The sequence below is a fragment of the Phyllostomus discolor genome, chromosome 8 (assembly GCF_004126475.2).
Source record: "Phyllostomus discolor isolate MPI-MPIP mPhyDis1 chromosome 8, mPhyDis1.pri.v3, whole genome shotgun sequence".
Lineage (NCBI taxonomy): Eukaryota > Metazoa > Chordata > Mammalia > Chiroptera > Phyllostomidae > Phyllostomus > Phyllostomus discolor.
Genome location: NC_040910.2, coordinates 81,209,852 through 81,224,911, shown reverse-complemented (window position 1 = coordinate 81,224,911; position 15,060 = coordinate 81,209,852). Strand labels below are relative to the sequence as shown.

General features: G+C 34.7%; 1 protein-coding gene across 4 annotated transcripts in view; it reads right to left on the bottom strand.

Moving 5' to 3' along the window:
* The window catches only part of SUZ12 (SUZ12 polycomb repressive complex 2 subunit), a 40,523-nt gene that overhangs the window by 19,719 nt on the left and 5,744 nt on the right, over nt 1-15,060 (bottom strand). For 3 of the 4 annotated variants that reach the window (XM_028519524.2, XM_036033390.1, XM_036033391.1), the window contains 2 exons: nt 13,172-13,240; nt 3,882-3,931 (listed from right to left, as the gene is read on the bottom strand). In XM_028519524.2, coding sequence (XP_028375325.1) covers nt 3,882-3,931; nt 13,172-13,240 — 119 coding nt within the window. The remainder of the gene's footprint in view (nt 1-3,881; nt 3,932-13,171; nt 13,241-15,060) is intronic. The other variant, XM_028519525.2, reaches the window with a different exon arrangement.

The following is a 15,060-nucleotide window of genomic DNA, read 5'->3' as shown; positions in this document are numbered from 1 at the left end:
TAAAGTCATTTAAATAAAACTTTCACAAGAAAATTATAATTACCTTCTTATATATTGTGGTTTTCTTTTGATTCAAGTTATGGCTCAATTATTTTAATTAAACTAAAAAATTTACCAATTATTTCTGCTATAACAATAATAATAAAAACAACAATAATAATCAATAATAATAAAAACTATAATAAACTGTGTGTTGTCTGTATTTGTCCCCCCAAAAAGTAATTTCTTGACAAACACACTTAAAGTTTCTTGGTGGAAAGCAAAAATAAAAATAGTTCAGGAGAGCCCTGGCTGGCGTAGCTCAGCGGATTGAGCGCGGGCTGCGAACCAAAGTATCACAAGTTCGATTCCCAGTCAGGGCACATTCCTGGGTTGCAGGCCACAGCCCCCAGCAACCACACATTGATGTTTCTCTCTCTCTCTCTCCCTCTTCTTTCCCTCTCTAAAAATAAATAAATAAAGTCTTAAAAAAAAACTTCTGTTAAAAAAATAGTTCAGGAGAGACAACCACACAAAAAATAAACCTTAAAAATTTTTTCCTTCTCCCTGTATCTATCATTAAAACTTACTTTAAGATACATTTAAATTAGTTACTATTACATGTTGCATTTTGAATGCAGAGATATTAAACTAAAAAAATCTTAGACCAGGACTCATAACCAAAAAGATTAAAATATGGATTTAAAAACTAAACACAAGGGATTGCACAAGACTTGCAACTAGGAAGCCATGAGCAGTGGCAACTTGTCCTTGCCTAACATTTGGAACCTGTCTCCAAGGCCCCCTTTCCCCTGACTTCTCAGTGAGCAATAGCAGCCCTGCCTAGCCTCTCCTGTTGCTCTGTCTGTGCTAAGCTCTTTCTTGTCTTACTGTCCCCAGCTGTAATAAATGTACCCTCATATATAAATAATTAAAAAGTAAACATTACACAAGTTAATTTCAAAAGAAAAATAGCTATTTTTTTTTTTACCTCTCCCTGAAAGTTTCTCTAAAGCCTAAAGGGGATAGCAGAAATTAAGACATCATTTACTACCTAGAGGAATCTCTTGGTTCACCAAGTCTAAGTATTTTAATTTTAAAATATAGTCCATATTCTCTGTATCAATTAACAAATGCTTTTGCAAATTAAAGTTCCAGAGTACTTATCTATAATTTGTCTTTGAATCCCAAAACCATTAATAGTTCAAAACTTTAAATAATTATTCATTCATCAAGTTTCAGTAATATGTAGAAGTATGACAGATGAATCCATTAACATATACCGAAATAAAATAATTTTGTTCGGAGATTTTAGACAATTTTTTTCTACTTAGACTCTTCTTATGCAGGGTGTGTGCATAAAATGCATCTGAATCAATCTCTTTGAAAGTAATATCCAAAAACAAAGAAAATTATACCCTTTGCGAGAGTATGGAAGGACCTGGAGAATATTAAGCTAAGTGAAATGAGCCAGTGAGAGAAAGACAAATACCATATGATTTCACTTGTATGTGGAATCTAATGAATAAACTGAACTAACATGGAAAATGGAGAGACTCATAGATGGAGAGCAGGCTGCTAGCTAGGGTGGGGTAGAGAGGTAAGGGAGTTAAGGGATTCAGCAAAAAGGACTCATGGACATGGACAACAGTGTGGTGTTTACTGAGGGGTGGGGGGCGGTAAAAGGGTAATAAATTGTGGTGGGGGAAAAAAAACAAAGATTAAATTTAAAAAAGTTATATTCAGATAAAAATACTTTATTTTAATATAGGAAAAATAATTCAATGCCTAAAATGCAGTAACAAAAATACTCCCTGAACATTATTCACCACAAAAACAGCACTCTAATAATCTGTGTATTAATTTGAGGCAGTTCCAATTAACTGCTAAACAAAAAGTCTTCATTTAAAAACAAAAGAAAATAACCAGGTTTTAGAGATTTTTAAAAGATTTTGTTCATTTATTTTTAGAGAGAAGGGAAAGAAGGGAGGAAGAGAGAGGGGAACATCAATCGGCTGCCTGTTGCACATGCCCCAATCAGGGACAGGGCCCACAACCCAGGCATGTGCCCTGACTGGGAATCAAACGGGCAACTTATATACCTTGAATAGACAAGAAAGGCAGTAAGTATATCTGTTTCCTCCCAAATTCCACTAATTTGATTATAAATGGAAATTATTTTCTGGTAACAAGTATCAACAGAGTTTACTTTCTCATTTACTTTAGTAACATCAAGAAAAAAATAAAAACTTCAAGTGAATTGGAGTAATTTTTGAGCTTTACACATTTTGTCATATAGACATGAAAAAAGCTCAATGAAACTATTTTCCAATTAATTTCAACTACTTAATTCAAGTAAAATTAATTGAACTACATTAACCAAATAACAATCAGTAAATATTATTCAATTAATGTCCATTACTAATTTCACTGATGAATAATTTATATGTTTTAGGTAAGCCCCTGGGAACAAAGGGCTCACAGACCTACAAAATTCAAATAATAAGTTTCTAAAGTATTAGAGTCCAGGTAACTTTAGAAGTACTACAGAAAAACAGATAATGATGAATTATTAGAAACAACGACTCCAGCCCTGGCCAAGTAACTCAGTTGTTGATTAGAGCACTGTTCCCATAAGTCAAGGTTGCAAGTTCAATCTGTGGTCAGGGCACATAAGTGACCAATGAATGCATAAGTAACTGGAACAACAAGTCAATCTTTCTCCTTCTCTCTCTCTAAAATCAACTTTAAAAAAGGACTCTACAAGATGAATGTTATACTAGCTACTAATAGAGATATGACTAGAGTTCATAATTCTTATATATAAAAAATTATCAAACTGGTCTAAGTCACCATTTTGTTTATTAAACCCTGTTTCTTACAAAATACCAACTTGACATATTTGTTCTAAAGGTTTTTTATCCTGCCCTGGATAGTGTGGCTTAGTGAATTCAGCACCGGCCTGGGAACCTAGAGGTTGTTGGTTTGATTCCCAGTCAGGGCACATGCAGGCCAGGCCCCCAGTAGGGGGCGTGTGAGGCAACCACACACTGATGTTTCTCTCCCTTTCTTTCTCCCTCCCCCTCTGTCTAAAAATAAATAAATACAGTAAAAAATCTTAAAAAAAACAAAAAGCAGACAGCATTGATTAACAATTTCAAAATCTATTAGAAAGTTAAAATGGATAGCAGGAAAGCAGTAAGACCAAACTATGAGCAATTTTATATATAACGTCTACCTACAATTTTTAAAAGCTTTTAAGCCAAAGTTTCTTAAAATTTATTTCTTTGGGTCCTGACCAGCATGGCACAGCTGGTTGAGTGCTGTCCTGCAAACCAAAAGGTCACAGGTTCAATTCTTGGTCAGGGTACATGCCTGGGTTGGAGGCCTGTTCCCTGGTTGGAGTGTGTGTGAGAAGCAACCAAATGATGTTGCTCTCTTGCACATTGATGTTTCTCTCTCTCTCTTTTTCCTTCCCTTCCCTTTCTCTAAAAACAAAATCTTTGAAAAAAATTGTTCCTTAGACAACCTGTTTGAGTAATCTTGGTGCTTTATTAAAATGCAGGCTCCTAAGCTACACCAAAATCCTACTAGATCTGACCCTTTGTAGGGCCCAGTTACATGAATTTTAAACAAAGTGTCAAAATGTTTTTATATAATCACTAACATTTGAGAACCATTACTTTTTAAAAAGTTGCAAGTTACACCCTCCACAGCCCACTATGAACCACATAAAACAATAAAGGAAACTGTTGGAGAGGTGAACTAACAAGAAGTTTATCAGAATCAATATCTTATCTATTAAATATAATTTCATAAATTTGTACACATACAGTAATTATCTTTCCATTCACAAAGGTATTTGTTTGTTAGAATGCTAATGTTTATTTTTAAATACATACCATTTTTGTGGAAGAAACCAGTAAAGGTAAGCTGCAGATGAGCTGACAAGCTAAACAAAACAAAATAAGACATTTTATCACTTTAATGCACTATAATAAAAACAGCCTAGACTTTAAAATATCACATTAAAATCAAAGCTACTTCAGGTAATTTATAAATATTTGATTTTCTTATTCCTAATTCTGTTCAAGCCCACAACTCTGTTTTCCCTGCTGACATAGAAAAGTGTTTATGCAAATTAAACAAATAAACAAAAAAACAAACCCGTGATACAAAGAAAGAAAACACCAAAGGAGTAAGGTAGATGAAAACAGACCACCAAATGAGGGGCAGGATTAATTTATTGTGCTTTAGCATTGTACCTATAAAAGGGGAACAAGTTTTCCTTTCCACCCTTCAAAAAAAATTTGATAAAGGCTGCTGAATCTATGTAAAAGTGTCTAAATATTCTAAAGTTATGGGAATTCAACCTTCTAACAAATGATGCAGAACCCATCACTTTGTACTTCAATCAGGGGAGAAATACACAATTACAAATTTGCTATACATCTATAATTTACTGTTTCAACATGTTTACACTTCTGTTTGTTTTGAAAATATCTGCTAACAATGAAAAAACTATTAAGATGCAATAGAACAAACAGAAACATCAACAGGCTTTTGTAGTACCTTTAAAATACAAAATAAAGCAATCTATTTGTTGAACAGGGGCCATTTATACCTTTCCAGAACAGTTTCTGTAGTGTGGCAAGACACCAGATAGAGGGCTATATAGAACACATGTTGGGGAAAGGGAAACAGTACTGATTTCTTACATAAGACATTTACTAGTGTAATAAATGAAAGTAAATAGTAGTTAAAGGGCAATACGGATCCATAAAAGGTATGTTTTTGTTTATAAAAATGGTGGTGACAATCTAGGCATTCTTAAAAGCAGGGGGAAAGAATTATATAAAGACACTGAGTCAAGACAGTTATTAAAGAGCAAGTAATGATTAGAAATGACGTATTACGAAAAGGTTAATTTTTAACTTTGCCTGGGACTTCTCTTTTTCTTAGATAAATAAAAGGCCAGTGAAATATTTCAACAGAAGATGTGAGGATGCCTCTATATTCTCACTGAGATAAGCTATGAAACAATGCTAATGCCCTGGCTGAGTAGCTCAGTTGGTTAGATCATCATCTATCCCCAGATGCCAAGGCTGCGAGTTCTATAACCAGTCAGGGCGCATACAAGAAGCAACCAATGAATGCATACGTAAGTGGAACAACAAATGGCTGCTTCTCTCTCTACAATCAATTAAGGGAGGGAGGGGAAAAGAATTATAGGAGAGGGGTCTCAAAGTATATTTCTAGAATAGTTCCAACAAAAGTATGCCAGGATATCATTAAAGGACAAAATGACTATGAAAGAATCCAAGCAGAGTGGAAAGCATAAATATGAGAGAAAAACCAAGAATAACAACTTGCCCTGGCTGGTGTAGCTCAGTGGATTGAGCACAGGCTGCGAACCAAAGGGTTGCCAGTTCAATTCCCAGTCAAGGCACATGCCTGGGTTGCGGACCAGGTCCCCAGTGGGGGCCATGTAAGAGTCAACCACACATTGATATTTCTCTCTCTAAAAATAAATAAAATCTTTTAAAAAAGTAACAACTTAAATATAATAAAATAAAAGTGGCATACAATGGAATTCTTGAAAACAGGTCCCTCGCTTTTTGAAATAAGATAGATCTTAAAAGTACATCGGGCCCTGGCTCAGTTGGCTGCAGCATTGTCCGGTAAACAGAAAGGTCATGGGTTCAATTCCCAATCATGGCACACACCTAGGTTGTGGTTTTCTCCAGTCGGGGCGCATAAAAGAGACAACCAATTGTTTCTCTCCCTGCCATTACCTTTTCTCTAAAATCAGTGAGCATGTCCTCAGATGAGAGGGAAAATTTTAAAGAAAAATAAATAAAAGTACATCGGGAGTGGGGACGGTTGGCTCTAAGAGGCATGAGGGCATTGTTAGGGTTATCTCAAGTGTAGTCACCTGGCTCTATACAAGGTCTGCCTTGGAAAAAATCAGTCATTGTTAATATAATGAGAACAGTTTACACGACATCAACATAACTGGCAGCCAGGAAGAGTGGCCTGGAATGTAAATGTGTGAACAATGACTACTTCACTGTACTGTTCAGTGCAGGTGTTAGATGCCATTAAGAGAGCATGTGTTCTGTGTGGCATTGCATTCAAAAATGACTGAGCAAGCAGAGCAATGAATTTGTATCAAATTTTGCATTAAGCTTGAACATTCTTCCATGGAAACTATCTGGATGATTCAGAAGGCCAAGCTATGGGCACTTGGTCATTGGTGGTTTCATCACAACGCTCCTGCACATGGATCACGTCTTGTGCAGAGTTTTTTGGTGAAACATCAAATCACCCAGGTGACTCAGCTCCCCTGCAGCCCAGATTTAGTAGTGCCTTGTGGCTTCTGGCTTTACCCAAAACTAAAATCACCTTTAAAGAAAAGAGATTTCAGACCATCAGTGAGGTTTACGAAAATACTATGGGGCAGCCAATGGCAACTGGGAGAACTGGGTTAGGTTCCAAGGTGCCTACTTTGAAGGGGACTGAGGTGTCATTGTCCTATGTATAATATTTCTTGTATCTTCTTCAATAAAGCCTCTATCTTTCACACTACATGGCTGGATACCTTTTGGACAGACCTCATACATTTGTCAAAACTTTTTATATACCAAAAAGAGCGAATTTGACTGCATATAATTCATACATTTTTTTAAAAAGTACATTGAGGAGATGACTGTAAAGAAGCCCAAAGGAATTTTTCAAAGTGATGAAAATGTTCTACATTTTGATTGTGGTTATGGATATGCAAGTATATATATTTGTCAAATTTCAAACCACGTGTTTAAGGTGAATATATTTTATTGAATATTATACCAAAAGTTTATTTTTTTTCAAGATTTTAAAATTTTTATATATTTTTAAGAGACAGGGGAAGGGAAGGAGAAAGAGAGGAAGAGAAAACATCCATGTGAGAGAGAAACATCAACTGGCTGCCTCTCACACATCCTCAACTGGGAACCTGGCCTGAAACCCAGGCATGTGCCTTGACTGGGAATCAAACCAGGGACCTTTCAGTGTGCAGGCCGGCACTCAATCCACTGAGCTACACTAGTCAGGGCGTACAAGTTGTTTTTTTAAGTATACCTGTCATTTACAAAACCCATATGCTATTTAATTACTAAAAGATATCTAGCATTTTCCTATGAAATTAGTTCCATAAATGTCACCTTACAGAGCAGAATTAGCAAGTCCAAAACATCACTGAAATACAGAGAGGAATATTCTATAATTTCCACATGCTGGAAAATATGTTAGTCACAACCAACCTATCTTGTTCTTAGTTGTTTCAATTAAACCTATATACTAAGGCCTGGTTAATTTTCTTAGAAACACCATTTTGTACGTATCATTCTTTTCTTCAAATTTTCTCATGAGTACCCAACTGTCAAATCTTTAGTCTTACTGTTGTCTATAACATGGCTCCCATTTCTTTTTATCTGCACTAAAGCCTGATATAGGAAAATATATTACAATGATAAAACAGATTATGAAAATAGAAGATTAATTAGAGACAGAAAATCCAGGTTTGAATTTTGGGTCTTTATTAGCTGTGACATGATATCCATAAAATGAGAAAATGACCTCTTTGCATTGAGGCTTGCATAAAACCTCTTCTACAAAGCAACCATCCCCAACCATCCCAGAACTTAATGACCAAAAGCTTAATTTCCTTGATAAGCACTTGAATTTATCACTTTTTTGTCACTGTTTTTTTCACAAAGGTTCTCTTTCAATAATCATTTTATTATATTGGTGACCCTAGAACCTGCCCTAGCAGTGTCTTATAGAGAGGCATTCAACAAATGCTCTTCATAAGAATGATGTCCTCCTAGAGTAATAAGATTTTTAAGTTAGTGCAATTACTATTATACTATAATACTTATTATTACTTACATTGTTTTTTATAGGAAATGTGATTCTAACTTCTAACTTTGAAATGCCAGAAACATCTTGCATTGATCTACCCCAGAAAATATTTTGTATCAGTGTCATTCAAAATGTGGTTTGCAAACTGAGGTATCACTGGGAAAGCATACCATTCCACAAGGTAAAAAATTAAAAATAAGACTTCAAAAACCTTTATAGAAATTTAGCATTGCCATAACATACAAACATGTGATCAATATATTTACAAAGGTATCTATCAGCAAAAAACTGGAAATTAAAAACAAATAGAAAGGTCCTTCACCACAGAGGGTTTGAAAGTTTTAAATAGTACATTATGAGTTAAATTAGATAGCAAGCACATTCAGCCATCATTATAATATACCATTGTTTCTTTGAGAAAAGAAACTACAAATTTAAATTAACCAACTTAAAAAATAACTCTGGGAGTGTAATTTACTATGCACCTTTTCTCCTTCCCCTCTCCCTCCTTAGTAAATTCTGATATATACCCAGAATAAAATGTAACAGTGAGGCCTAGTTGATACTTTCTCAGCTGGTTTCATCCAAGGAACAGGCTAGTTTTCTTCTTCCTGATTCATCCTCTTCCCTTTCTAATGGCTACTATAGTCACATTTTAACTGGTTAATCTGGATTAGAAAAAGGGAAGGAAAAGAAACCTGTAGGATTGGTCAGGCATATTTAGTTTTAGGCTGCACAGGACCTTGCTTAGGTGATCAGTATTAAGGTATCAGTAAGAATTTGGTTCACCTTTGTGCCATTTCCTAACCATACCTTTTGAGGAAGCAAGCAATAGGAAACTAGATGAGAAATTTGAATTGAGGTAAGATTCCAAGCACAAACATCTGACAATTCTAAAGCAGTCTGTAGAATGAGGTTACATACACTTAAATTTATAAGAGATAAGTATTTTGATATGATTCATGTAGGAAAGTCAAATTTTAAGAAGAACCAAAAAAGAAAATAGCCAAATCCCACAGAAGGACCAAAGTTTTTATGTTAGAAAAACACCAAGACTAGTGACTCTGGTTTGTACACATGATACTGGCAGGTATAAGGTTTCATTTCTAGGGTCAAGACTATTTTACTTCAATAACAGGACAAGTTTGATGATAAACTATTTGGCAAGATGTTAGTTACCCAACTTTTCTTATATATTTAATACTATGATATATGAAGCCAAGGAACTGGTGAATGCCGCAAACCCATTATTTTGATATCTGGTATTTCTTTTGAGGTTCAGATACAAAGCTAGGAACTCTTTGTAGTGAGAAGATACAGTTGGATGAATGGGAGGAAATCCATTCCATATAAATCAATCACATTCTGTTAGTATTACAGACAAAACATAAAGGAATTATGGTCAACCCCAAATATTATACGAGAAAGGAATATTTAAAAAATTTGTTCTTCCACAGTTAGATTTTAAGAAGACATGCTCAGTGTTGGTTAATAAGGCACCTTCAGGAACAGATATATAAAACAAAATTTATAGCCCAGGTTCTGAAAAGCAAACAACTAAAACTCAAGCATGAAAACAACTTCAAAATGTGTAGTCAAAACAGGATTTGTTAAAAAGAAAAAAGTGAGAAAGAAAAAAGAAGGAAAACATTAGATCTTATTAATGGTGGGAAAGACATACCATCAACTTAAGTAGCAGCCTGAAATTTAAAAAATGCAGTTAAATCTCTAAAAGACAAGGGTAGGGAAGTACCGTTAACATGATATATTTAAAATAACTTATGGCTTTCTTAGGATAAAGACCAATATCCTTAAACAGCCTACAAGGCTTTGCATTATCTAGCCAAGGCCATCTGCTCCAGCCTCATCTAATGCCACTCTCCCTGTCAGCCACCATGGCCTCTACTGACGTATGTATAATACTCCCTTTATCTAGAACCAGCTCTCTGCTCACACTCTTGCCCCATTTTACTCCTGTTATCTTTCAAATCTCAGTTCATTTTTTCCAGAAAAACCCTCCTTGACTATCACTACTCCCAAGACCACCATTTCAAACAGCAGCTAATTCTCCTGCTTTAAACACTCATTTTCTTTCTCAGCACTTATTTTATATATTCCCCATGATTTAGTATAGTGTTTGGGACATTGGTACACTAAGTAAATGGGAATTCCATTAAAAAAAAAAAAAAAGACTGGTGCCTTATTATAGTACAAAAAGATGCTTAGAAAAGGAAGATTTCTAATTCTAAAGCTTAGGTTGTAATAACAACTACAAAAAGGCACTTTACCTTACTAACCTACTAAAAACAGAGACTTAAAAATATCCCTAGTAAAAGTTGTAGTTCAGCTACCTTTTGAGGGGACTTCTCTAGCTACTAACACTGGACCAGGAATAAAAGATGATTAAGGGGAAGAGAAAGGAGACATTCTGCTTCTCATTTGGCCCCAGAAAATTCTTTTGGAAGCAACTCCAATTTGGAAATATTTTCAAGCTGACCTTTCAGTTCGTGGAGATGCACTTAGAAGTCAGGAGTTATGACTAGTAATTCCAAAACTGGTAGGATTAATAGCACAACAGACCCCTAGGAATCCTGCTAGGAGAGAAAAACTACAAAAATACTAGAGATTTACTCCAATAAGCCATGGTGCTTGGTCAAAACCAAAATAAATTAAACCAACAATAAACTGAAGTGTCAGAAACAAGAGCTAGAGAGGATAGGTTATAAGGCATTCTAAATAAGTAAATAATTTTAAAATTTATTTATAAATATAATCACACCAAAAAAGTAGAATCATCAGTAAAAATTTGGGAGACTAGATGAGACCACTATAAATTTCTAAAATTTGCTCACTGCTGTGGAGTTTTCAGAAGCCATTTTTCAAGAAAAGAAACAATCTTCATGGATAGTAGACTTTTAATTGAGTTTTGAGGTGACAGACGACAATTCTGGTCTATTGTCATGAATTGACTGACACCTTAAAGAAGTAAAAACCATGAAATGTCTGTGTTTTTTCCCCTATCACCTCTTGCCCATAGTAAGTTTCTGACATTATCTGTCACCAGTAAGACAACTATAGAGTAGAAACTACATAAAAAATCCCGGAGCATCAACTTCATTTTAAAGAGACAATGCTGGGAATTTGGTTTGGTTTGCAAGTCACTACAAATGTCGTAAGTAGGCCAGGCATTTGATGATAATTTTCAGGCTCTAGTACTATGGTATTATGAATCTTGATATTAAGATTTCATAAAATCTTTGCAGTTTTGGGGGGAGTGGAGCTATTAGAACTTTGGAAGTACTAAAAGAACATGAGTTCTTAATGCAGTAAATACTTGGCCTAAAGTGCCTTACTGGGTATTAAGCATGGTCAGTTTCAACAAAGAGTTAGGTTTTAGAAAATAAAGTATCTTGGGGGATTGAAATGTCCAACTCACTGGTCCCAGTTGGATCCTAAAAATTGAAAAAGTTTTTTTTCAAAATTACAAGCAGGAATTCTATTCAAATCTCTGATGTTTCTGTGAGTTGGTTAACAGTACCTACTACAGTACAGGTGTAGCTATTGAACACACTGGGTCAAAAGGAACAAAATTACTGAGTGAGTGATTATTCAGAAAGAACTGTTATGTCCTGTCTCCCTCATAGCACACCCTTTAAGGCAAGCTCTATAATAGTTATTAAAAGCAATGTCACAAAGATAATGGTAGGGTTTAGCAGTGATGAAGGTAGAACCTTGATAGGGAAGGTGAAGAAAAGGGTAAAATTTTCTTCTTGGTTCATTCTTCCCTCTTACATGAACCATGAATGACCTGGAGGGCAAACTATTCAGGCGTTCAGGAGAAAAGAGGCAGGGAGGTCAGAATGCAGCTTACTCTTTAAGTTAAAAAGGCCCTGAGGATCCCAAGAGCTCTGTCCAGGGTAAGTGACCAGACAAGGATCTGGAATTGATATTCAAGAAAGAATAGTATGCAATCACTGGCAATATTCTCAATCTTGTATTGTAAGGTACTCCTTGGGTAGGAATAAATGAAAGACCTTTGATCTAAGCTTCTAGAACAGACTATCAAAGCTTATTTACAAGTCAGGATTGCCTAGATACAGAAATAGAAATTGCACTTCAGTCCTACAAGACTGCAGGATATAAAATAAAAAAATGTGATCTTACAATTCAAGTAACAAAATAACCTAATTCAAAAGCCAAACTTTAAATATAAGCATCTACAAAAATGACATCTTACACCAGTCACTAAAATGAGAAACTGTAAATGGAGCATCATTAAGTCAGCATATAGCCTATCTAAACTGGTAATATATGATTTAAAACTCAAAAGAAAAATCCATTGTGGCAATTTTTTCAACTCTAATGAATAAATACCACCTAAGTTCTTGCTTCTCTTTAGAACAGTATTCAACTTTCTTTAAATTTACATACCAAAGAATAAACAGAAGCATACTGTTTAAGGATGGAAGTATACTGTCTGGCCTAGGCAGATATTGGGCTTGTTAGGACATTTAGGAAATTAGTTCTGGATATCACATTTGAAAACATACAATAAGTATATTCTTCCCAAAGGGTCAAACTTCAAATACAAAGTAAAGTTAGGAATACTTTGCCTAAAAGATATAAATAAGGCAAAAGATAAAATGGAAAAGAGAGACCCTGGCTGGGTTTCTCAGTTGTTTAGAGCATCATCCCAATCCACCAACACTGCAGATATGTTCCCTGGTCAGGGAATATGCAAGAATCAACCAATGAATGCATAATTAAGTGGAACACATAGATGTCTCTATCTCACTCTTCCTTCCTCTCTCCCTCTAAAATCAACCAAATAATTTTTTGTACAAAATGGGAAAAAAGAGAGCCTCTCTCAGATCTGAAGATGATCACTTAGAAGAGATATGATGTGAAACACCTGGCATATAATAAGTACACCACAAATATGGGTCTCCATCCCTCCTCAGGTGAGGTAGTAAGATTAACAACTGCAAAAGTTACAGAAACTTGTATACAAAATGCAAGAAAGTGGTAAGAGAGATAATTATGAACATAGCTGCCTTAGAAAACAGTTGAGTTCCCAGCACTGGAAGTATTCCAGACGAAGCTTAAGGAATCTCTGCCAGGAATAGTATAGTGGAAATAATCCCTGACTTGTGTAAGAGTTTGGACCAAGTGACCTCTAAAGTTCCTTCTAACTCCTTATAATATTAAGGTGATCACTAGGGAAATGATCACTATCATTTTCCTCTTTCCTCAAGTATGTCACTTAATGTACACTGATAGATCATCTTACCTATGAGATTCTTGCTCTCCTTTCATTTTCTCTACTTTTGATAACATATCATCAACTTTAAATGTTTTCCTGGAAGAAACAGATAAACAAAATAATCACTTCTCAACTGGGAAAAACAAACAGATTACACTTTATTGTCACTATAATACGCAAGCTGGAAATCTGATGTTTATTATTTTTAATAAGATAAATTATGGGTGGTTAGCCATAACAATACTATAAAGACAGTGTATGTTATTAATACAGCAGACAAGCCTTCAAGTCCCATCTCAAATGCTAATTTTTCCATGAAACCTTTTGTTATTATTCCCAAACCAGAATGATTTCTCCTTACCTATACCACTTGGTTTATATTTAACATTTCCTAAATATGAAACTTACATAAATATTTTATTTCTCCTGCTATATTATAAGCTCCTGATGGGCAGAGATTGCTTTTTTTCAAGGTAAGTCACATAATGCTTGGCATAGTGCCTTATACTTGGTAGGTATTCAAGCATCTGTCAGACTGAGCCAAACAAATGCAAATTATGAATATTTTGAAACAGTCATCCTTTTATTAAGTAACCTGACAAATATGTGCTAGCACTATCACATAAAATATTTTATATAAAAATCTAGAGTTAACAAAACATCCTCAAACATTATTAGCAATGGCTAAAGTTAAACATTATATCATATTAAAGGGATTGTCATTATCATTAAAAAATTTTGAAGTTTAGGGGACATACCCACCAAATCATATTATTAGCTTTTAACTTAACAAGTTTAATAATTTTTCCATAAGCTTGAAACTTAAATGAAGAATAACACTCTGTGTCCTGGCTGGTACACCAGCCTGCGAACCAGGAGGTCACCAGTTGGGTTCCCAGTCAGGGTACATGCCTGGATTGCAGGCCAGGTTCCTGCGTAGGGGGTGTGTGAGAGGCAACGGGTTAACGTATCTCTTATACCTTGATGTTTCTTTCCCTCTTTCTCTTTCCCTTCCCTTCTCTCTAAAAATAAATAAATAAAATCTTAAAAAAAAAAAACCCAAAAAACCAAAATCCTGCCAAGTAATATAAGAATGACTGGATCCTAAAATAAACCTTATCTTAGTTCTTAAGTTGGTCTTCTATAAATGTTCTAGAGATTAGAGACTGAAAATCTAGATCCACATGTTAACTGGAAACAAATATTTTTCTTTATATATTCATATTCTCTTTTCAAATTTAGGACTTGAAAAGCTTAATGTATTCCAATTACTTTGTAAAGCGTGAATTCAGATACTAGAAATTACTAATATTCTCATTCTTCAAAACCAGTTATTATACTCAATTGCTATAATAAAAATTATCAGTAATGTTAATGTAAATGTGTTGCAGTAAAAAACTGATAGGAAGAACAGAATTGATACAATCTATATTTCAGGTAAATAAATAGCCCCCATTAACAAAAGATCTTTTTAAAAAAACCTTCTCTCTTTACCTCTAGAGTTACTGAAAACTTCAATAATAAAGTTTCATCCAACAGAACATAGTAAGAAGTACTTTCTGAAGCAGGGCAATACATTTTCAATCTCCACAGATAAGAGAGAAGAAAGAAGAAAAATGTAAGATTCCTTTGGGCTAGTCACAAAGAACTTTTCAGTATACTGAAATGTACTACTAAAGAGGGTAATAAAACCACTAAAAACTTTTAAGAATAATGTTTATCTTTGTGTAATGATTAAGAAGAAATGCTATCTGTTGCAAGTAAAGATAAGACTAAGTCACAAGGTTCATCTCTTCCAAAACTAAGGAGTTCTGCAAAGGAGAACTGAATATTAACAACCATTTGAAACAGGTAAGATCACAAAGACATCCCATCTCTTCTTAGGAAAAAAAACCACACAAACAACTATACAAAAG